This window comes from Macrosteles quadrilineatus, unplaced genomic scaffold (genome assembly GCF_028750875.1).
Source record: "Macrosteles quadrilineatus isolate MER2022 unplaced genomic scaffold, UCM_ALF_1.0 Scaffold_4__1_contigs__length_99947679, whole genome shotgun sequence".
Lineage (NCBI taxonomy): Eukaryota > Metazoa > Arthropoda > Insecta > Hemiptera > Cicadellidae > Macrosteles > Macrosteles quadrilineatus.
Genome location: NW_026542597.1, coordinates 61,127,151 through 61,152,823, shown reverse-complemented (window position 1 = coordinate 61,152,823; position 25,673 = coordinate 61,127,151). Strand labels below are relative to the sequence as shown.

The window sequence follows — 25,673 nt, the reverse complement described above, 5'->3', positions numbered from 1 at the left end:
TTGAGCATAACGTCGACGGCATCGAAGTTGACTCAACCTATCGATTACCTCAGACTAGCTTAATTGGTATTCTGCTTCCCATTCGTCTCTTAAACTCTTTAAGAACAAATTATCGATGGTATCGAAGTCGAGTTGACCTATCGATTGCTACTACGCCACTGTAACGTAACTGTAAAGTAGTAGCACTGTAGCAGTAGTGGCAGCGGCGGTAGCGGAGGTGGCGTTCCACCAGTGTCAGTGACAGTGGCACTAGTGCAGTCATGTCTCGGCTCAGTGGCGCACCACTCTGTACCCTCCTCGTCCTGCTGCTCGTCTCCAGTAACGTCTCCGGGTCTACCATCCCTTGGTGGAACATCAAACTTGCCCAGGAGCAAGGGTAATTCTTTTCACTTTTAGTAGAGCAGTAGAAAATTTAAGTAATTAGCGTTTCTAGTGAGTTTGCATTACGTTGGTTATGAAAAAAAAAAAACACTGTTCAATAATTAAATAAAAAAAAAATTAATAACCAATTGTTTTTGGTGTTTCTTAAGGCTGTTTTAGTGGCTTGGTGTATTTTATGCATTTAAAAAATGTTGTATTACCCAGTAGCACGTCGATGTTATGGGCTGTAATGCAAAATTAAAAGAGGCAGGGCTTATTTAATTTTAATGGATTTGTTAATTTGTATTATACTGAACAAATATGTTTCACAAGCTTAAACTAATGACGAAATGGCTAAAATATTTTCAACATTATAGTTTTCCAGTACTATGCGACTGGATTCAGCTTTAGTAAGTAGTCCACTACAATAAAACATTCAAATTAGTTATAAATGCCATTTTCTAAGCTTAAATAACAATAAGCTACCACACAAATAATACCGGTACCAGAGATTTTCTTTTTGGAAAGTCCCTAACGCTTACGAATGTCTCTGCCATTAAAACACGCCAAAAGCTTTGATTAACTATAAGTGGTTTTATTCTTTTAATTTAACATCAATAACTATATATTATATTACTGCTCGGATACTGCTTGGTATGTTTAGCTGAGAGGTTAAAATGCCTGCATACTAGATTTTTTTAATTTTTTAGTAGTAGGCCTACTCAGAAGGATTAGAGGAGGATATTCAGATACAGTATATTGAAATCGGACGTGCTATCCTCAATCTTTGGGCTATGAAATAATTACATTGAATTAGCTATAGAAACCCGTGCCTAACTCATAATTCCTTTTTATTTGGGAAATGCATCCAACTGTGTTCCCTGTTTGGTGGCATCACAAAATGACACATGTAGCTATATATCTTTATTCTCATGATATGTACTACACTACTACAGACAAGAAAGATGCCTCTCTCTCTCTCTCTTTAATCTGTGGTGATATGTTGGGACGACGTTGACACACGGTGTGAGAGAAAAACGAAAGTAGAATAATTGAAAACTTCGATACTTGCGAAGACCTGCTGATGCATTGATCATAATAATCTAAAAGCCCAATTAAATTGATTTGGCTACACAGCTTGAAGGCCAAAGGCATGGAACTTTAATAAGTAGGTACTTCAAACATTTTTTGAGATCGAACCGGCTAGGTTTATTATTATTATTTTATCATACTAACTTAACAACCTAGAATTTTACACATTACATCAGGCGAGACCCAGAAGATCGTGGCACTATTGCATGGACTACACTCATCTCCAGGCTTAAAAACCCTACTTTGTATGGTCGCCATTTCAATGTAGGTAAAGTATTAAAGGTATTATAGCGAAGACCTGGTAATTGGCATGATTTTAACCTGAAAACAGCTCGATTTTTTAACTGAATACGTTAAGACTAAAAACACTCTAACCACTCGGGTATCCAACTACAGTAATGCAATTCGTTTGACATTGTACACTAATTAATGTAGCGACAAACATATACGAGGAGCACTTCCTGGCCGTAAGCCTACAACACAGAGCAATAAACAATAGGCGAGCGACACGAGGCGAGGCGCCGGCGCTTTGTTTAATTGTTGGTCAATTGAAGGGTCAACTAGTATGATGTACCATGACATTCATCATATTGTGTCCTTCCTTGGGCTTATACTACCAAAACAGACCTTGCCATATCTACGGGCCTTGACAGAAGTTTGGGTCGATTATGAGAAGAGAGATTGGCTGGGTAGCTGAGTGGTTATAGTAGTGATCCCGGCTAATTAAACAGCTGATCTTAGCCAGTAACAAAGCTACACAGATCACCACACGCATACTTCTCCTTCACACAAATTTGGATTGAAATACGCACCTAGATGGCGAGCCCATCTCAATTGGTAAGGTAATTGTATGTAAAAATTTGCTCAGAAATCGGGGTGGTAAAATTACGAAGTGGAAAAGAGTCATGTTCGTGGAGAGTTGCTAAGTTTGTTATCTATATAACCTGTTTTATCGTATCATTTTATGCCGATATCCTACTGCATCAACGAGACGCACACAATATCTACGATAGTGAAAGACAACCTAACCACTTACAATGATGGTTAAGTTCTATAATTTACTAGCCAGTTATTTAGGTTACTTCAATACAACGCTGAAAGTATTGGATTACAAATGTGTTGTGTGATCTGTATTAACACGCAACAGCAACCGTGCTAGGCAGCGAATGCAGTTGAGAATTTATCGTTCTTTGTGAAAAAGTCGCACTGCATTTGAAATGATTCAGCCAATATTGTGTCACGCAAACCCAAAGTCCATGTAGCTGCTCAGGTTGGTTTCAATGCTAACATTATATAGTAACAGTGTACTGTAACGGATAACTGAATAACTAATGTATCTCAATCAATATCGCAATTGCTTTTCTATAAAGGACACGGTTTGGAATCGAACCGTCAGTCGGTATGATGGAACCTGTCTCCAGACTATCCAGACCTGGGAACTGGCCCAGTGGCCCGTCCCTTGAACCACTTGCAAGCCCCCGGGTAGAACGGGTCAAGATAGGTACATGTTCCATCATACAGACTGTAGACATATATACAAATATAAATACCGATTAAATAGGTCCGCAGTTGCATATTATGGAAGAATGTACCTTTCATTCTGTAAATGTCTATATTCGTCAGAAGGTTTCATTACGTTCTTTATATATATAAACTTCGCAGGCACAATTACGCTGGCTATAACGACTGAAAGCAAATTAACTATCGATGGAAATCGACGTTCAGGAGGAGGGGCGAACGTAATGGCAAAAGTCGAACAGTCGAAGACGTTGGCATTTGGCCGAGCCGAGACGAAGATGGAGATAACACCTGTATGTCACGCGAGAGAGCGATTGCGAGCGATCACGCAGACCAACCTACAACATCAACATACCGACGTCGATACTGGAGACTGATCGATACCTGCTTCCCTGCCTGACACACTAGGTGCTCCTTCAATATCGGCGACAGTAGTACAAAACAAATATATAGCATATAGGTACTACTGTACAGCAACGCAGACCAACCTCCGACATCAACATACCGACGTCGATACAGTACCGGCGACTGATCGATACTTGCCTGACACACTCGGCGCTCCTTCAATATCGGCGACAGTAGTACAAAACAAATATATAGCATAGGTACTACTGTACAGCAACGCAGACCAACCTCCGACATCAATATACCGACGTCGATACAGTACCGACGTCGATACAGTATCGGCGACGGCGACCGATCGATACTTGCCTGACACACTGGGTGATTGCCTGACAAACTGGGTGCTCCTTCAATATCGACAACAGTATAATACACACGTGCACTAAAGCAATGGAAATAAAGGTCTCCGAGGGAATTGTGTAAGAGCGATCACGCATTAATATCAAACTATTATTTTATATTTACCCAACCTAAATGATATATTTTCCATTGAAACATTATTACATCCAACTGTTGACATAAATTAACAAATAGTGATGTAGTTATTGGTGTTTGACAACTCTTGACGTTAGCCTTAGTTATCCAAGATGTTTTTATGTTTGCAGACCAAACGCATGTGTGGTGGAGGAGATCCCAGAGACAAAACATCAGATCTGGACAGAGTGTAAATACTGGAACAGCCGAGATGTATGTGGATCAAAGCCGTGAGTAGCAATTGTACAAGTAAAATATTTGTTTCAGCCTATTAGTAAGTCGTTTTAACAAAGTGGAAAATCACTTAGGGGTTATACAAAATTATTTTTGCTATTACGTTATGTTTTAAAATAAATAAACATTTAAACTTTTTGTTGTTTTAGAAGAAAGTTAGATTTTGTGATATTAGTTTTAAAATTCTGTTTATGCTGATGTTAATGTACAATATTAGCAAGTATTGTTATGGTTAGTTTTAAACTCTATCAAAATCATGGTAGTCAAGGGGATTGTGGTTGGGAATTGCATGATGGCCAGAATTTTGCTACGGTCGCGGAAAATGACCATGAAGTCTCCGTGATCAGATCACGGATGATGATGTTCGTTCACAACGTCTTCATAACATTACAAGATGTGTGTGACGTATCCGTAGTCGGGGAATCTGTTCAGAATTGCGCCGTAATCGCGGAAGATACTCAGGAATTCACCGGAATCGCGGACGACGTTCACAATGTCTCCGTGATCGCCGAAAAAGTGTATAATGCTTCCATGATTGTGGGATATAGCTGTGTAATCGCGGAAGAACTTCACGATTTTGACGTGACCGCTGGAGATAATAACAATTAGTATGTTTGAATTGTTTTTTTATTGAGGCTGTCACTTAAAATATGTACGTCTGCATGTTAGGTAGAAATAATGCCCTTCAGCCATGTTAAGAGGTGTGACTTTGCAGCACAATTATTGTGTTACGATTTTTGTCAACACCTAGGAGTTTGTACCTGGACATAAGTTTACTAGGACTTGACTTGGACCTGCCCCTTGAAATGGAGCCTTGGTTTCAATTAAAGCTTAAACAGTATCAACTTACTTCTTTCAAGAAACTTGTTAAGATTGCATTGCAGTAAAGTATATATGCACTATTCACAACCCAAATTCTAACAAAACAACCCTTTAGTTACAAATAAAATCTGAAACATTCAATATAAATCATCTATATTTTTTAGATTGCTGAGATATGAATGTTGTGAGGGCTTCAGACAAATACCAGGAATTCACGGATGTACAGGAGGTAATGCAACTACAAAGATGTACCATTCCAAAACATTTTTTTAAGGTTAAAATTACTTATTAATAAGCAAATAGTAAGAAAATCTTGATAGGCTAGTCAAATTAAGGAAAAACATCAAACTAATTGTAAAAGAAACAAAGTAAGGTTTTTTAGATGCGGAATGGTGTCTTGAACAACATATCAAAAGTCTACCAAAATCCACGCAGGGGAAGTCCACCATATTGGCCGCCATCTTTGATTTTTCAAAAAATCTGAGACTTATGAGTATTATGGCTCTTGAACGACCAAATATCAACCGAATAAGGCAAGCAAAGTGTCTATGTGATATAGAATTAAACCAGCGTTTTGATTTGTTATAACATGTAGACATTTGACAAGCCAAAATTTAGCAAATCCTAAATAAACCTTCAAAATAAACGGATTTTTAAATATTTTTTCTCTTTAGTACCTTGAAACTAAATAATTACTCAATTTAACAATTGATCAAATCAATAATATTTTATCAATAATATTTTTAATACTTTTTATATAAATTATATTTTAAAACATTCTAAGAGGTTTATAATAATATATATATACAAATAAATCAACAAAATTGTTTTAGCCAAACTTCAGTGAACCGGCTTTCTCATACTATGAACACTCAGCTCTTTTGCTGTTTATAGGTAGTCATGAATTGTTGTTGGAACTAAAGAGCTAATATTTAAGTTTACTAAAACACATAATATAGTTTAACAATTGACATAAATAAATATTAACACGGGTTTTTAAGTCTAAGTTGTTTATATCGTAAATAAAAAAATACCGGCACTTACACCCCGGAAACCTTGTTATAAAAAGCAAGGTCTACCTTGCATGAAATGGGGTAGTAGGTTTCTTTTTTTTATATTGTTTGTAATAGTACCGAGATGCTAAATCCAAATTTTCGACCTCGGTGTTATAATGTTCTTAAGCAGTGGAATTGTTGGAGGGGAAATTTCAATGGCTAGAGATATTGACAAGGAAGCGATGATAAGAGTTTTATGTGAAAAATATGAATAAGTCAGATACAAAAGGAAGAATATGTAGTATATCTTTATCCTTAAGTTAATACTGTGACTGATGGCAATATAAAGGTGACTATTGGCTCCCTCACATTGTTTCACAGGTTATGTGTCCTGAAGCAGTCGGATGAAGATTTAAGCACTTCTTCACACATAGATTTTCACCATTACCCTTGTCTCAATCGATTGAAAAACTAAATTATAGTGCACACATCCAAAAGTCTCAAGTTAGTCATACAAGTCAATCTTCAACTGATACCCCCACAAGACGAGTTCATGTCCAAAGGTACAAGTATCACCTAATCACAGACGCCATCGCCCTCAGTGTTCTCCAACCGGCTCACGCGACAATACAAATACAATAAATACCGTTCTACCCAGGCCTGTGTTCTATCCACGAGAACCATTTATAGTAACAATGTGCGTGTGTGTTTATGTAGATAGATACGATGGATTTGTTTCCATTTTACAGTAAAAGTTTTTTTATAAAACAATCTAATGTTGAAATGAAATAAATTTGTTTATTTCTTATTATGGTTCTTTTACAAAATTTGACCAAATTGAGTAGTTTGAAACTTAAAATACAATCATTTATGGCAGATTTTAGGAAACTTGAAGAGGCATATCTCTCAATGTGTTAGGCCTATAATCACCATTTTAATCTTAAATTGTGAGTAATTTAATGTAGTTGTAATGTAATTATGGTTGTTTTAATGAAAAATATTAAATAATTATGCTTTGGGGTTAACGTAGCCAAACATTAAACAAGTTCAAAATTTGATAATTTTAGCCGTTGTTTGCTGGGTCATATCTTGAGAACTATTAGGCCTGTATTAACCATTTTGGTCTTAAACGATAGGTAATGTAATGTACTTTAAAAATGATTATTGTTGTTCTACATGAAAAAGTGATGCTTCAGAGTCAAAATCGCACAAACGTAAAAATAGTGTGAAATTCCGCCGATTTTTCAGCATTTTCGTGGTGATCCGGAAGGTCGCCGAGGTCGAAAATTTGGATTTAGCATCTCGGTACTATTACAAACAACATAAAAAAAAGAAACCTACTACCCCATTTCATGCAAGGTAGACCTTGCTTTTTATAACAAGGTTACTGGGTTATAAGTGCTGGTATTTTTTTTTTTATTTACTGATATAAACCACTTCGACTTAAAAAAACCCGTGTTAATATTTATTTTTGTCAATTGTTAAACTATATTATGTGTTTTAGTAAACTTACATATTAGCTCTTTAGTTCTAACAACCATTATTCATGACTACCTATAAACAGCAGAAGAGCTGAGTGTTCATAGTATGAGAAAGCAGGTTCACTGAAGTTTGGCTTAAACAATTTTGATGATATATTGGTATATATATATTATTATAAACCTCTTAGAATGTAAAAAAAATATTATTGACTTGATCAATTTTTAAATTGAGTAATAATTTAGTTTCAGGGGACTAAAGAGAAAAAATATTTAAAAATCCCTTTATTTCGAGGTTTTTTTAGGATTTGCTAAATTTTGCCTTGTCAAATGTCTACATGTTACGCATAATCAAAAAGCTGGTTTAATTCTATATTAAATAGACACTTTGTTTGCCTTATTCGGTTGATATTTGGTCGTTCAAGAGCCATAATACTCATAAGTCTCAGATTTTTTGAAAAATCAAAGATGGCGGCCAATATGGTGGACTTCCCCTGCGTGGATTTTGGTAGACTTTTGATATGTTGTTCAAGACACCATTCCGCATCTAAAAAACCTTACTTTGTTTCTTTTACAATTAGTTTGATGTTAAACCTTTTTTACCCTTAATTTGACTAGCCTATGAAGAGTTTTAATATTACTCTTAATTCATTACTGTGGAACTGCCATCATTCCACGACTTACTTGTGTTCAATGTACCTACTAGGAAAGTGCTATATTTTAAAATAAAATAGAAACCATTAAAGATTGGTATCCTGATTGGATTTATTTTTACCAATCAAAGCCTATCCACGATAAATAACAAAGAAACTATTTTGTTAATTTTTTTATTTGATATTATTCTTGATAAGTACTTTTATATTTTTTTAGAATTTATGAAGTATTATGAATATTTTAGAAGTAAAAGAATGGCTGCCAATTTTGGCACTTCCAAAATTTATACCTCCTCTTGAAATATTTTTAGAACCTCTACCACACCCTTTCTTCTCCTGTGAAACTTCTATCTTCAATTACTTATAACTCAATCATTGAATCATTCTTCCCTTTTAGAACTACCACCATCCATCTACTTTAATATTCTCCAAGAACCTTCGAAATCCTCCTTCATCTAGAATCTAGAGTTTTTATTTAAAAGAACTTCCACCTGTCTCCATCATCGACTGAGTTATTCTCCTTGATAACCTCAACCATCATCCATCAGCTAATCTCTCCTGCAAAACCACCATCATCAAATTCTTCTGTATTTCACTTCTGAATTTCTGCCTCAAACTTTTCTAAAACTTGATCCTTTAGTAGAAAACTCTTTCTACCACTCTTCCTTTTCCATTTTTCTCTGTCTTTTTACGTCCAAAACACCTGCTATCAAACAGAAAAACAACCAAAACTTCATGATTCTATGTAATACATAGACAAAACATTTTTATATAAATCGAGTGACAGTTTTGCATTATGGGACAATCTATGTTGACATTTCTATTCAAAGTTGAATTGCACATTCATTTTATTTGGTTCCAGTAACACCTCTACAGAATGTGCTGGAGACAGCCAAGAAGCTTGGTGCAAGTCAGTTTGTCAAATATATAGAAAAGGCTGGCCTAACAAGGGAACTGAGTAACGATGGTCCATTCACTCTTTTTGTACCATCAGATGAAGTATTTAAAGTAAGTCTGACTAAATTAATATTTTGATTTTAAATTTGTTACAGGTACTGTACTGTATATCAAATACTTGCAAAAATATTCCTGGTTTGTTTAAACAATAGGTACAGTTTGAGTTAAATTGAATCCAGGTTATATAGTAAAATATCATCAAATTGTCCTCAAGGTAGTGTGAACACTGCGATGACTCTTAACGGTGAGGGATGTATTTTATTTTATAAACTTTTACATCATTAGCATTTTATGACGATTTTGGTGAGGGATGGCCCAAATCATTGTCTTGTTACTACCAAAGCATTGGTGGGGATGGGAACACGTGGGATCAATGTTCCCACTCTGCTTTTTTTAAAGAAACTATATAGGCTATAGGTAAGCGACCTGTATTTTTCCGCGACCTTGGTAAGCTTTTCCGCATTGGAAAATTTACGACTGCAACACTGTAAGTTCAAAGACAAATGAGTACTATGTCTCCTTGTCTGTACTAACGAAAACCTTTTGTTACATAGCATCATTAACAGCCCAATGACTAATGGCATTTCAAGAACTATGTTCCTCCTAGGATCTGCCGAGGGACCGAAGGATCAGATTGGACACAGCCAGTCCAGACCAGCTCAGACCTATACTGGAGTATCATCTGGTGGAGGGCCGAGTTACTTCAGCTCAGTTCAAGGCTGATCTGCTGGTACCAACACGATACAGCGGACACAAACTGCGGATCAACAAGTACTCTAGTCGGGTCTGTATCATGTGACCTGCCAATATAGAAAATATGTGTATAGGACCAATTAACTGTAGTGAAATAGTGACAATTTAACATTAACGTTTTGGTAGCCAAATTGAGCAAGATATTAAATAGCAAACTGTTTGTAAATAAAACTGTGTAGAAAGAATTTCAAGGGGTTTATGGATTAAACTAGGATGAGATTGGTTAATGTTTTTTTCAAATTCTATTTATTTCTGGGAGGAGCACTACTTCTCATCTATTTAATTAACTTAAAATGTAATTTTTTCATCGTAGACTTCAAAGTACAGAAAACACTTCTCAATTTGACAATTGCTCTGCATGAAAAATGTTTGACTCGTCCAATACATCGTAAATTTCATTTGTGTATAGTCTCGAGTCACTTAACATATAAATAAGAGGTTAATTTACCTTAGTATCATCTTGTGACTCTTATACCTCCTCAGAGTCAGTGCATAAGGCCTACCTGTGGCCACAGTAGAAGTAAAATATTTAATGTTTTTATGTTTTGTATATTTGTTTGTGTAAGTGTGTTTAATGTTTCGACGACCTCATCAAAATTGAGGTTTGATGTTCTTGAATATGATCTGAAGAAGGCAAATCAATTTAAATAATGTCTTCAATAAATTTTAGGGTCAGTCGGTGGCTTATTTGGTAGCGTCACAGACTTCGGGCCGAAGGAAGCGATGTCGTGGGTTCGGATCCTGGGCACTGTTGTAAACATTTTATCACCTTTGTACTGTATCGGCTCACCCCTTGGTCACTCACTTTGCTGTATACGATCCTTGCACCAGTTAGTCAATGTGGACAGGGAAATACAAGGTTAAAAGAGGCCACCACTCTTTAAAAAAAATAACGATCGTCATCCGCCCTTTGAGGAGGTATAAGAGTCACAATACGATACTAAGGTAACTTAGCATCTTACTTACATTGCAAAAATGTCAACTGAAAATAAATATGTCTTATGTATCTTGTGTTCTGGGGTCTGGCCAAACATATATAAAATACTATTTAACTGTACAGGCGAAGATAGGGCCACATGGCGCTTTCTTGCACAACCTGTAGACAAGATCTGCCAATAACAAACCCATAACAAACTTACTCAAATCCAAGTTGATTTTTGGTGCCCCTACACTTTTTTAATCATCACAATGTCCTCTCTTCTTCTTTCATGACCAACCCTAGTGAAAAAAATTTTCTGGTCCAGGTTCTGGCCAGTACTGTCACAGAACTGACCAGTTCTGCCACAGTACTGACAAGTACTGGCCAGGTTCTGGGCGATACTGGCCAGGTTCTGGGCGATACTGGCCAGGTTCTGGGTGATACTGGCCAGGTTCTGGGCGATACTGGCCAGGTTCTGGAATGATACTGGACAGGTTCTGGAGGGTACTGGGCTGATACTGGCCAGGTTCTGGCTAGTACTGGGCTGATATTGAAGTTTGTATCTTTATTTTAATGGGTCTGGTTTTACTTGATAGTTTTAGTGACTTATGCCCAGTACATTTTTGTATTATTATGGCAATAAAACTATATTCTGATTCTGATACTGGCCAGGTTTTTGCTGGTACTGGATGATACTGGCAGTGTTCTTGGCTGATAATGGCCTCTGGTCCAGAATTCAGACACAATTATATGTGTTTGTTGTTTTTTTACAAGTTATTCACTTTGGTAAATTGGAGATTACTGATAACGATTAATTTATACATAATGACAGGGGCGGCTCCAGAGGGCAGGCCAGGTTGGCCCAGGCCTACCCAAAGTTTTGGTAGATTTAAAAAAAATTATAAATAAGTAAAGAAATTATTATATGAAAATAAAGGGAAATCATTCAAACTTATTATTTTGCATGTAAATTTTTAAATTCCTTCCTTTTTGCGGGGAAAGTCTTCAAACCTCTCGTCCCCCAATCAAACTCTATCATGATATATGTCAGGCCTACCCAAGATAATATTCCTGGAGCCGCCCCTGCATAATGAGCAAATCTGTACAGAGCTACAGACCACAAGTGTTGCCCGATTGTGATGAAATTCAGCAAGTAATAAGTACCAAACCATGGGTTTTCAAAGTTTTAACTTTTTTGAAATTTTGTTTTTTAATGGTGATTTTTCCATAAAAACCCATGAAATAATAGCAAAATCTTATTTTAAAAAATTGGCCAAAAATTTTTTATAAATAACAAGTATGTTAGAGCCCTTTAAATTCAGAAAAAAATTTTACAACGCCTATTACTGTAAAATTACAGTTTAAAAGCTACTGTAACTTATATGTTATTTTATATATAATAGAGGAAAACTGTGTTTTTTTAACCTATATTGATCAAAATTAGTATATTTTGGTCCTTATAATTTAAATTTAAATGGTGCAACCTCTCAGTGTTGTGAAAATTAGGGTTTATATTTTTTGCAACTTTTGTGATTTTTTCCTGTAAAATATTAAAGTTACTACAGTACTACCACATACCCATACATAGGACAAGTATGTGTCCTAATTATCTCTACAACCAAAATAAAAGATTGATTAAAATAACTACTGTATTGTTTTTAAAAATTGAGCAAGATTTAAATTTTAAAAGAATTTTCGCGCCAGACTGAGAGCTAATGACAGGGTCCAGTGCAGTCCGTGGCAGAGGAGGGGAGGGGACTGATTTTTCTGTTCCAACTCCAACTGTCAAAAGATCGGCGTCGCCATCTTTGCTTGGCTGTTGTGCCTAACCTCTTGACTTTGCAAAAGTATAACTTAGTCCTTTCAATTTAAAATTAAAATGTAATAGTGTATAATCGTATCCATATTATATTAGTAGCCTAAGATTTTTGTTGTTAGGTAGTTTACCTTCAGTTTTTTAGTTTTCTTTCACCAAAGAATATCGTTATTGAAGAGGCTGTCTCCCAAACCAAGGTAAGGAATTCAAAATAACATTAGGCCTACTTTAGAATAAGTTTCAATGTGAGTTACACATCAAAAATTAGGTTCGATAAAAATTCTGCAACATCTAGGCTAGTCTTTCTTTAAACTGATTAAAGTTAGGTTCAGTTATAAACCGGTAGGCCTAGTTAAGTTAAGTTACTTATAGAAAACGAACCTAAATGAGTTAGCCAGGCTTTGGCTTACAGTTATAAGTTTTTAGACTACCTAACAAATTTGCATTGGATTTAATCTTAGTACATATGTTAGTAGGCCTATAGCCTTGATGGGGCTTTCTTTGAAAGTTTGGTTTTTACTTGAACGGAGTCCTAACGTTTTACTGCATGTCCTAATGCGATGTCACTTTTTAACCTTACTTAGGTGAACCATTGGCCACAGTTTCAAATCTGCAACTTTTAATAACCTATATAGGAATATACCTAACTTAGCCTACTACAATCATTTTCTTAAACCTATGCAGTCAGCCTTAGTCAAAGCCTAGATTAAAAGTTAGGTTACAAGTTAAATATCTTAAATAGTCTACCGTAACTCAATTGTTAGGCCCTACACCTAAATAATTCTTACACCCTTAAAGGATAGTTGATTTCATAAAATAAATTCCTTAGGCATAAGTTAAAAATAGGCTACCGGTACTGCTAGGTAGGGTAGGATAAAAATAAAATCGAGCCAAGGGCAGTAAATTAAACTTAGGCTAGGGAGCATAAGCTAACCAAAAATAACTTCCAACAAACCGAAAATGTACTCCTATCTAACGTATTTGTTTGACCAATTCCTAGAATAACTTAATTTGTTATTTACTGTCACACTATGGATGAGGCCTTTTTTATGTTATAATTAAGTTATTGGTAACATTTCTCGACTGATAACTTACCAATAATTTATTCATACGGTATTGACAGTGACAGCCAGTTTGTTCTAATTTACCTGAACTTTGCGACATTTTACATATCCTAGGTTAAGTTAAGTATAAGTAAATATAAGGGTTCTAGCTAACCAATTTGCGTCAAAATCTGTTACGTTTCTTCAGCGGTATGGATTTTTCTAGGCCTGTTTACTTCTTAACTGAAAGTAAGTTAGGCTAGAACAAATTTTATGTTGTTAATAAATGTATGTAGCCTACATAGCTTGGTTATTGTATCCATACTTTTGAAATTTGTGATAATTGAATGAGAATCGGCTGCGGCACATTTTATGTGCGTGGGTTATGCTTGTCGAAGCACCTTATTGCACCATGCCGAGTTTTGTGAACTGTACCCTATTTAAGCATGAGTAGATCTGGGAAAACTTTATTATGGTTGATTTTTAGGCCCTTTTACAGCATTGAGAAATATATTAAGCTGATTTTGATTCAATCAAATTTATTTATTCTCAACGGCAAATCACCGTTACATGAGATTGCAAAAAAATAAAGTTAAAAAAGTGTGCATGAAGTTCTTGTCAAAGGTTTAACTTCTTTTTGTCTGTCTTCCCCATTTAAAGTTTTGAATCTAGAAACTCGCTGATGGAACCTTTTCAAGCTGAAACCTTTTTCAAAGTTTTGGTGGTTTTGAGATTAGATTTTGACACGTTACTAGTGCTACATAGCCTACTATTAATAATAGCAAACTTCTTGTTATTTCTTACAGAAGCTGTTTTTCAACCAGTTTCCAGAGGCCAAAGAAAAAGAAACATCGAGACGGTGACAAAAGATTGGCTAAGACCGTCATGAAATCGAATTGTAAGCAAGTAGGAAGGAAGGTAATTTGATACCTAATGATTGATTAATAGATGATGTTAGTCACCATCAAAGCAAAATGTAAAAACTTAGCCTAATGTTTCATTTGCCTTACAGAGTTGATGCTTGATTTATTTGCACATAGCCTATCTCTCTAAGATATCAAAACTAATAGGTAGGCCTATAGACAAACAAATTAAAACCAACACTTTTTTTTATTAGAAACTGCAACATTTTCTCAACCAAAGCAAAATGATATGTTTAAGGAGTTAATGGCAAAAAAGGGCTCAGTAAATTGAAAGAAGCCAGGTGTTCTGATTCTGCTTTAGAATAAGAAATCTGTTCATGAGTCATCTCTTAAAAATTTACATCCAACACCAGTTTCGAATATTCAATGTTAATAATATAATGTTACTTTTTTCAGGAAAGAAACGACTGAGGAGGACGAAGACTGCATCCCATAAATGGCTCATGGACTCAATCTTTAGATAATCTTTATGTCTTTAAAATTCATTATTATTTATAAGTGCAAAGATCTAATGTAATATTTTTAAATACATACATGTTGGAGTATAATGCTGAATATTGATTAAGGCCTACACATTTGCTAATGAGGTAATTTTTCAAATACCTATGGATAAACATTAACAAAATTAAATATTTTGTAATGGATGATCAATTTAACAGCAGTATTACCTTGCTGACTAAAATAGAAGAAAATTCACAAATAATAATTCTTTTACCAACAAAGGAGCTAGTAGACCTAATAATCCTGTGTTAAATTGTGCATTGTCTTTTGATTTTGTCACTAAGGTAGGCCTAAGATTTATAGGCCTACATAAAAAATCGATAAAATGCTGGCCTAAAGCCATCTTTACAAACAGTTTCAATAGAAATTAGTTAATTTAACAATCAATATTGTTAGGTATATTTTAAAAAGATAATTAACCTCAATTACAAATTGTGTATCAATCCGTAAAATTGTCTGATATTAGGTATGATTGAGATTCATGTTAATATTAGACATGGTTAATATAGACAGAGATACATTCATGGTAATATTAGATATGTATTTGGTTATTTTCATTTTGTTTCACGGTTTGAATAGCACGGAAATAACAAAAAAGGTTTTTTTTTATTAGGTATAACAGTGTCTATTGTAATTGAGTACCTAATCTTACATAAACTGCAGAATTATAGGGTCCTCAACCATTTCAGTAAGAAGTAATCATGCTCATCAATAACCATGGTTTAGGCCTATATAAAATTAATGAGTCTTGCCGTTGATTTCAGTAAGTAGAAAAGAGTGGAAATTGTGATAAGATAATGGCAGTATTTGTCTGATTGGAAAGTGTAAGTCAAGAGTGTGACCCTTTACAATCATTTTCTACAAAAGAGTTATATAAATGGAAATAACAAACAATCGTCATGTACCAATAATGTAAAAATATCAGCATACAAATTTAATTTTTTGGAAAACCCGTCGATAAATTCCTTTCCCTCATGTAAAAAGGTAAATATTTTTAACGAGTTATTCACGTAAAATACAAAAAACTATGGATACAAAAACGTTACTGTATTTTAATTTGAGAAAATGTGAAAGACGTGATAAAATACTAACACAATTATGTTTTTTCACATCATTCTCATGTAAAAGTGGGTCGTCTTCGCAAGCTCAAACAACCAATACATTCTGGAACAGTAGGCCTACTGGCCAGGTTCTGAACCAGTACTGGCCAGGTTCTGAACCAGTACTGGCCAGGTTCTGGAACAGTTACTGGCCAGGTTCTGGACCAGTACTGGCCAGGTTCTGGAACAGTACTGGTCAGGTTCTGGAACAGTTACTGGCCAGGTTCTGGGCCAGTACTGGCCAGGTTCTGGAACAGTACTGACCAGGTTCTGAACCAGTACTGGCCAGGTTCTGGAACAGTACTGACCAGGTTCTGGAACAGTACTGACCAGGTTCTGGAACAGTACTGGCCAGGTTCTGGAACAGTACTGGCCAGGTTCTGGAACAGTACTGGCCAGGTTCTGTAACAGTACTGGCCAGGTTCTGGAACAGTACTGGCCAGGTTCTGGTTCTGGCCCAGGTTCCTGCCAATTCTGGAACCTGGGCCAGAACCTGGCCAGTAACTGGATTTTTTTCACTAGGGAAGCTACCTAAAATTCTCCTTCATCTCAACATCTGGTCTTCTATGTGTATCTGTGTTTCAATATACTCTTCAAACTCTGCACATTGTCTTCAAATGTTCATTAACTTTTCCTCAATATTTCATTTTAACAAGATATTAAGTTGTTTTGGCCACTGTTTAAATGCTCATATACTCTAGCGTACACACTGGTTGAATTATGACTATAATTTTTAACTACTAATTCCCTCCTTTTTTATGTTTCTGACAGGTGTTTGGAACTCTTTTAATAGTTTTTATTCTTCCATGTAATACCTGCATGTCACCGCTTCTTTATTTCTTATTTCATTTTCAATTTTATTGGCTGTTTTTAGCAGGTCAGGAAAACAAAGTACCCTATTGTTCCCAAAGTTGGTCATTAAAAAAATTTTATGAAATAATTTTTTGTCCACCAGATAGAAACTGTGAACTGTGCACTACTGCAGCGCAAGGACCAAGAAGCAAACAACGGAGTGGTTCACATAATCAGCAGCCTGTTGGAACCTTCTTACTCTCTGGAGAGGGATTTGGCAGAACTTCTGGCTCAGGTAAATCAGATAAGTATCTATTTTAATAGCAACCAATAATTGTATAAGGTAAGACAGCTCAACTCAATAAGTCAACTTAAGTTTATTCATTTAGAAAAAAATTATACACAGAAGAAACAAGTATTTTTAAAGACCTTTGATAAGATTTATCCAACTAGCCTAATATATTTTTCACCTAATATTTTTCAGGACGGTAGATTCCAAGAACTATCACGAGCTATGGACAAGTCAGGACTTATGGTCAAACTGCGTGACCCAGAACAGGCTTTCACAATATTTGCTCCTTCAGATGAAGCTTTCACGAAGATTCAACCTTCACGACTTAGTAAAATACTGAACGACAGAAATGCTTTAAGAGGTAAAAACTAAAATTACCTTTATTAAAATTTAAACTAAATATAAAAATTAAAAATTTAATTAAAATTAAATTAATTAACCTGGATGAAGATATCTGCAGGGCTTGCCAACCAATCAAAAGATGTTTTCAAAATGAACTGAGCTTTTGCCAATCATTACATATTTAATGGACTGTTCTGGCGAGAGAATCGGCTGATATTCTGTAACAAAATTAATACCTCAGCAGCAAAAACCCTACAGGTGAGGTAAATTTCTAGTTGATTTATTAAGTTTGCTTTATAACCACTTACAACAATAACTAGGGAAATTTCACACCTTGCCCAGTATGACATTGGACATCTATTTTTCCTCTTGATAGCCACAATACACATATAGCTAAGGCATGAACAGCCAAATAGAAAAATTGCCTAAGAAACCTAAACTTTTGAAAGCATTTCAATGAAAAATGTATCCCTACCCCATAGCCATTTACACCCAAGAAAGTATTTGGCCATGCAAACTAACTTCTAACACTTTTTTATACATTTACATGTCTTTGGTTAATTCATCTTTCTACTTCTTCCAGCATCCCGGATATCTTATTCCATCCGACTTTTTCATCTATACTAATTTAACTTATCTCCACTCATGTTTTTGCTAGCTCATCTCCCCTTCTTATAACACGTCCAGTTCTTGATTCAGCAACATTGTCTGGTGCTTAAAACGGATCCATTTCTTTCCTATTACGCTTGGTTTTTCTTTCTCCATTTTCTTTTATCGGTTCCTAAAACTTTCCCTCATCGCCTGGTTAAGGGTTTATGCTTTTGATCCAAACGGAAGTATCATTCTTATTATTGTTTTGTAGATTTAAAGTTTCAACACAGAGAAACGCTTTGATGTTAAAATAAATTGTTCAACTTTTACATACATTATTTGACAACTAGCAGAGAACCCGTCCTTCGTACGGGGTGTGCATATAAGTATAAAATGCTTATTGCAGTTATGATCAAGCTTTAGTTTTCAATGGGGAGGACACAGTTTGATAAAATTTGCTTCTTTAAATTCACGGTACCCTATAGTATTACACATCTACCATAGTCATAAAATAATGTTCTACCACTTCACCGTAAACAATCCTACTTTGACAGTTATCATCGCAAATCACAGTTTTTTATTGCTGCTTAGTTCAAATTAGCTGTTTTCATAAATGCAAAAAAATATTGTGCTACACCCTGTTGGTAAATTTTATAACTTTTTAATGCTTTTACATATCATAGAACCAACTTTTTTTATTTGAAACAGCTGACTAAAAAAGTCTTTAATTCCCTTATAATATAATTACTCATAAGGTTAACATGGGGAACTACAGAGCCACTGGGGCGGTGCCCGAAAGGATTTTTGAGATAAGAATATGCCTTTATATTAATCGGGAATGTGAGCTATCATCATACCAAATTTCAGCCCAATCTGTCCAGTACCTAGTTAATGTGTGATTGAACTTCAAACAAACAAACAAATAAACACACAAAATTTCACATTTATAATATTAGAAAGAATCCAAATGTTATGTATCATAGTAGCAAATAATAATATACAACTGGTATGATTACAGAACTGCTAGACAACCACATAGTGCCTCATGCAATGTGTACTCCTGCTATTATTGACGAACACAAAGTGCGCACTCTGGGCTCTGGCAAGGTCACCATCAGTTGTGATAGGAAAGGTGTCAAAGTAGATGACAATCGGCTACGAGCGGACTTTACACTTGGACTCAATGGAGTAATTTACTTGGTAGACAACGTTCTGATGCCAGATAGAGGTGAGAATGAAGTTTTTAGTTAAAAACTTAACAAGCTTGTATCAAAAACAGTAGATCGAAGGTAGTGCTTTGAGCTGATAAGCCTGAAATTGTGACTGCTGCATGCATTATTCTATCATTGAAGTCAGCACTAGTTTGCCCAAGTGAGTTACACTGTCATAGTTATACTAGTTATTCACTGTATTTATATCACAAACAGCAGACTATGAACATCCATCCTAAATCCCAACGCTGTCTTTAAAACCTCTACTGATATATTAAAGAAGTTAAGATTTTAAAGAGCATTCTAGTGCATCCCAAATATACTTGGTGAAAACCTGATGTTGGCCTACCTGTAAAACCCTAATTTGTAAAACACATTGCTGGACAAATATTGGAGACAGCAGTTTACATTAGGCATACAAACAAACAAGACTTAAATCATTCTATGTTCAATTTGGATTGTTTTATGTTTTCCACCGTCCTTGTTAATAACTAATATTTATCTGAGTGATCTACTACTGTATTTACTCAAAAATGTTTCCAAAAACTGCAAATGTAATGTAAGAATCAAGAGCATGATTTTTAAGTTTAAGGAACATGTCAACCTTAGTCAGTACTATTATAGATAATAATCTACTTACGTATCACGTATGCCAGTAGGTGTCAATTATTAAAACTTAGTCAGTAACAAGACTACAAGATTACAAGGTGAAGTTGGTTTTAAAAAATTAAAGGTTGATTTATGTGTTACAACTGATAAAATATTAATCTTAAAATATTATTCTGTTTTTCACCAGCTAAAAGCATTATCCAAATATTGGAGGAGGAGAAACTGTCATCTTTCTTGCAGCTTGTTCGATTCTCTGGCTTGGAGGATGCTTTTGAAAACTTTGGAGAGTACACAATATTTGTGCCATCAGAAGCAGCTATGTTTTGTAAGTCAAAGTATGAACTAATCTCATTTAGATAGTTTTTTTTTTAAGTTAATTTGGTTTTAAAATAACTGATTTAAAAATGATATGCTGCTTTAAAGATATTACTTTATATATTTGTAAAATTAAGGGTGTTTTTTAAATCAACGATATTTTAATCACCTCAGCCATATCCTCTACTATGCTACAGTTAGGCATAAACAATAGTTTCATAGTGTCATAGCTGCCAAAACAATGAAAAGGAAAATCAATGTTCCCACCAAGTTTGAATGTTTTATGATTCGATTTCTGTGGACTAAGGTGTGGTGTTAACCACTATTGAAATCCATCGCCAGATGAATGAGATAAAGTGTTTAAACCTATGAATTGTATAAGGAATTACTATTATTATTATAAGGAATTATAATATTTGTAATTGAATAAGGAGTGCTGGATGGACTATAGAGGTGCTTTAAGCATTTTCACAATTTTTTACGGATATTTTCACGGTATAGGTTATGGTTGTTCATTTGTCTTCTTTAAGGTAGTGATTATAGTTAGGGGATTTTTGAGCTGGCCTACGATTTGAACTAGTACTTGGTTGTGAAAGGAGCTTATGGAGCTTACCTTTTTTTACCGACAGCCCTTGTGACATGGACATTTATCAATAATTTTAAGATTTCCTAAAGCATTCCTTTCATTTGCTTATTGAAAAATCTAGTTTAACTGGTTAAAATAATAAAAGTCCTAGGGTTTAGGGTGATCCATAACATAACATTTTAATCCATCCCAAAGGTGTAGATAGGCACATACAGGATAAGCAAATGCAGAAATGCCAACAAAAATTTTAATAATACATAGGCAACTTAAGTCTTTATTTTACAGCACTCCCGGCAGAAATCCTCAGCTCTCTAAAGAACAACAAGGAGAAGGCCCGTAAATTTGTTTTGTTCCACTCAACCCAGGGGCGAATAAAAACAGACAGAATGAACAACAATCAGGTAAGTAAAATCTGCTACCTTTATTAATAACTTATTTTTAATTGTTATTCATTCTTTTTATTAATACACAGATGTTACATGAAGGTCTTTGAGATACTGTGTTGATTTTGAAATTTCTTCCATGTTCTTTTTAAAAGGCTACCTCCTACAATAATAGGAGCTTCAAGGGATAAATCACTGGAATTCTTATAGAATTACTATTGGTTTTAATAATAAAATTGGATATGATCTTGAATATTTATGCTTTTGCAATTGATACCCCTTAGTTTATACATAACTAGCTGATGGCCCGTCCTACGTACGGGAATCAAGTAGTCGATTAAAACTGAATATAATTCAGAACAGCTAGTTTATACGCATTAAGAAAAATTCAGGCAGTTTTGCGAATAGGGACAATCGTTTTGTAAACAAATATCAAGTGATCACCTATTTCTTTCATCCGATTATAGGCCTATACGATCTAAAAAACTGAAACCCTTAACTAAAATAGCTTCGACATTCCCTAGCTCTAAAAATTATCTTTCTTTCAACACGTAGTGATATGAAAATCCATCAAGTGGTTGATTCAGAATCGTGAAATTAAAAAACCCTGACAAGTTTTAATATAAATGATTACTCATAAGGTTAACAAGGGAAACTCCAGAGCCACTGGGGCGGAGCCCGAAAGGACTTTTGAGATAAGAATGTGTCTATATGTTAATCGGGAATGTGAGCTATCATCACACCAAATTTCAGCCCAATCCGACCAGTTTTTTTGCGTTTACTTGTCACAAACATACTCCTCCGGAACGACTTCACCGATCGTTATGAAATTTGGTGTGTAAATTCTGTAGGTATGCGAATCGGACGTAAACTATTTCCCGTTTCGAAATTCTTAAAAGGGCTCCGCCCCAGTGGCTCTGGAGTTTCCCATGTTAACCTTATGAGAAATGGAATTAATGAATCTTAACAGCTGTTTCAATTAAACAAGTTGGTTCTGTTCTATGATGTTCAATAGCATTAAAGTTACAAGGATTACCAACAGGGTGCAGCACTATTATTTCTTTTACATTTATGACAACAGCTAATTTGCAACCAAAATGTGAGTGAGCGTAGCGAACGAACTTCAACCAGGACGTGATTGAGCGATGCGAACGAGAGAGGCGAGTGAGCGTAGCGAACGAGCTAACCTGAAGGCAAGTGAGCGCAGCGAACGAGCTCCAACCTAAAGGTGAGTGAGCGTAGCGAACGAGCTCTAACCCAAAGGTGAGTGAGCGTAGCGAACAAACTTCAACCAGGACGTAATTGAGCGATGCGAACGAGATCATCTTGAAAATTAAACGTAACGGTACTTTCTTTCCATCGGTCTGTCTTAGGGGAAACCTATAACTTAGGCGATACGAAGTTCGCCGGGTCAGCTAGTAGATGTATATTATTTTTTATTAGTGAATAGATGTACAAACTATTCACATTTTTTTCAAGTTACTCAACCTTAAGAATCTTTGTTTTTTTGTACATTTTCAAAGAAAAAAATATTTCTATACAAGTTTTGTGTTTTATTCCTGGACTACATCTCCTAAAGTGATTATGGATGATAATTGAAGCATCCACGTTATGGTTTACCTACGTTACATACAATTGCTCTTTATAATTAACGCCTGGGCTAGGTCTCCCAAAGTAACGGTGGGTGAACCTCAAAGCAGCCACGTTGTGGTTTGGCCACATAACAGTTGGTCATATAATTAACTTATAATTTACGATAAACACTCTATTCCAGGTACTAATGTCCCTGGACGAGCAAAACCCGTTGCGTATTCAGCTGTACCGCGCAGGTGTAACGACCAACGTAGGTCCTCGTGTGATGGCAGCAGTGGAAGGTGCCTCTGTACAGCGAGCTGACCGTCAGTGCATCAACGGAGTTATCCATGTCATCAACAAGGCACTGTCCCCAGTCAACCAGACAGCTGGGGAGTACCTCCATCAGAATGGAACTTACAAGTAATCAGCATGTGACTCTTCATAACATTATTTATAAGAACATTGGAATTGTTTATGTTTTAGCGAATTTTCCTATATGGAAGTAGCTATTAGGTGGCATGGTAAGACCTAGGCCCGGGACCGATTTCCTTTTTTCTCCAAAGGCCAAAAACACTATTTGTTTAAATTGTTATAAATGTGTATATATATGTGTCCGTAAATACACGATAACTCGAGTAATTTTTATTCGATTTTGATGAAATTTGCTTTAACGGTGTAGGGAGGCATAAACTTAAATGAGTTCGTGAACCAGCATGATTGGACCATGGGAACAGGGTTTAACGGGAGTTTTATGGGGGAAAATAGGGTTTTCTAAATTTTACCATCAAAACACAAAATTTCCGAATTTCTCTCCAGACCTTTTTAAAGAGCTTAAAAAACAAATACTTTAGTATATCAAAATGTTTTGTACGGTTATTGGTTACGGAGAAAATTCAAAAAACTTTTTAGTTTATATATTAAAATTTCCATGTTGGTCTTATAGAGAATATTGTAAAATGTTGTAGGTAGTTTTCTTTTTGCTTGTTTATGGTATATTATGATCAAACTTTACAAACTTTTTTATCTGTTTTACTAAAAAAAAAACTTTATTAGTTTCCCTGTAGCAATAAACATAGGTACTTGTTAAACCTAAGTATTAATTTTATAGATATAATTCAAAATCAATTCAGGAAATTGAAAATTCGCCCAGGTTTGCTGCGCCAGGGGTATTTTGTAAAGTGAACAGTGCAAACTCTGGTCTTGATACCATTGACCTTTTCTTAGATAGCATAATTAATTGACAGCTTAAAGACAAATTCCATCTGAGCCCAAACTAATGTTCGGGACCAAACCAGACACTTATATTTTAAGGTATTAATTCTTATTTACAGCCATTAATGTATGTGTAACAATATTTAAAGGGTAATTCTGAGCAATTACTTGGTCAACCCCAATTTTTTCCATACTTTACTACGGTCATCCGGATGTTCTTAGAAAACAAGAAACATATAATTTAAGCCCCGCAAGGTTAAGTTAGGTTAGGTTAGGATAAGTTAGGTTATGAATTAACCTAACCTAACCTAACCAAACATAACGGTACTGTCGCAACTGGCCTTAGAGATATCTATGTGAAACTAAAAAAAACATAATTCAGCCCCGAAAAGTTAATATATGTTATATACAAATAGAAATTACCTCAGTAATCGCTGGGTTAAACGTCCTCATCCGAGTCAGCGGCAACTGGATCAGTGTTCTGTTGCGATGGTTTTCCGTTGTAAACTTCACCGATACAAATGGTGTAGACTCGATTCTATTCCAACAGTTAAACATGTCGTATTTTTCTTCATTTAACGTCATTAACCTGCCACATTGTGGACACACTTTGGTACGTTGCAAAACGCTGTGTTCGTACAAAAAAAGTGTTAACTTTTCCTGATCTTCACTTAAAACTAAGTAACGTGTTCTCACACCCGTCACATAAAAAACGATTATTGGAGGAACCACTAGCCATAGCCATAACGGTACTGTCACAACTGGCCTTCCGCACATCTCCCGCAACCTATATACTAACCTTGGCAAGCCACTGTTATCGCTTGGAATTTGAAAGTTCTTATCGCTCTGCAACCTGCACGATGGCCTTGCGGGGCTTAAATTATATGTTTCTTGTTTTCTAAGAGCATCGAGATGACCGTAGTGAAGTATGAAAAAAATTGGGGTTAACCAAATAATTGCTCAGAATTAACATTTAAAGTAATCAATGATTGTTTTAAGGGATGGTAAGTACTTAAACTGTTTATAAAATCATTTCGGTCAGTAATAGGGCTATTTACAGGGAAATGTTGTATAATCCATATGAAATTAATCAAACTAATATTTTGGTATATTGCCATGTACACAAAACATTATTTGAATCACGTTCCTTTTAAAGCATTTGTGTTTTAAAGCATTTTTAGGCCTAAATCTAAATTCCACGGGCTGAATCAAAACTCTACAAATTTAAACGGATTTGAGCAAAAGAGTATTGTACAATTATTATCTAACAACATTATCCTTGCAAAATGGCTCTCAGAAAAATCATGTGATTACTGGTTTTGCGATATCTTCTATGATTCAAATACTATGGTTCAAATACGTTCCGTTTATTGTAAAACTTCTGATTATCATGCGAATGAAGATCAGTGGTAAAGTTGACGCTGGCAATACTGTTGTGTGTAGATTTATTCTTCAACAAATATATATACTATACTCATGCTAAATAATGTTATTGTTATTGCAGAATTTTCCTGAAGGCTATGGAACAAGTGTCATCTGACAATTCTGACTTGGATTTCACCAAACCTAAAACATTTTTTGTACCAAGTGATGAAGCTTTCCAAAAGATCGGCAAACTTCATCTGCAGCAAATGCTGTCTGATTCTTTATATATGACTAAGGTAAACCTAACTACTAGATTTACACATTCAGTAAATCACAAAATAAGTCAATGTTTAAAAATTT

The 25,673-nt window shown here is 35.2% G+C and overlaps 1 protein-coding gene and 1 long non-coding RNA gene across 3 annotated transcripts in view; both read left to right on the top strand.

Moving 5' to 3' along the window:
- The first annotated feature begins 207 nt into the window (after positions 1-207).
- LOC128991431 (transforming growth factor-beta-induced protein ig-h3-like) overlaps positions 208-25,673 on the top strand; it is a 49,699-nt gene continuing 24,233 nt past the window's right edge. For both annotated transcript variants that reach the window (XM_054414301.1, XM_054414300.1), the window contains exons 1-12: positions 208-376; positions 3,978-4,076; positions 5,067-5,131; positions 8,891-9,036; positions 9,593-9,769; positions 16,996-17,127; positions 17,317-17,485; positions 19,076-19,285; positions 20,065-20,202; positions 21,064-21,179; positions 22,936-23,156; positions 25,453-25,609. In XM_054414301.1, coding sequence (XP_054270276.1) covers positions 261-376; positions 3,978-4,076; positions 5,067-5,131; positions 8,891-9,036; positions 9,593-9,769; positions 16,996-17,127; positions 17,317-17,485; positions 19,076-19,285; positions 20,065-20,202; positions 21,064-21,179; positions 22,936-23,156; positions 25,453-25,609 — 1,746 coding nt within the window. In that variant the 5' untranslated portion in view covers positions 208-260. The remainder of the gene's footprint in view (positions 377-3,977; positions 4,077-5,066; positions 5,132-8,890; positions 9,037-9,592; positions 9,770-16,995; positions 17,128-17,316; positions 17,486-19,075; positions 19,286-20,064; positions 20,203-21,063; positions 21,180-22,935; positions 23,157-25,452; positions 25,610-25,673) is intronic.
- On the top strand, positions 12,380-15,224 carry LOC128991438 (uncharacterized). The gene is made up of 3 exons (XR_008490647.1): positions 12,380-12,670; positions 14,323-14,434; positions 14,836-15,224. It is a non-coding gene; the product is annotated as an uncharacterized LOC128991438 (long non-coding RNA).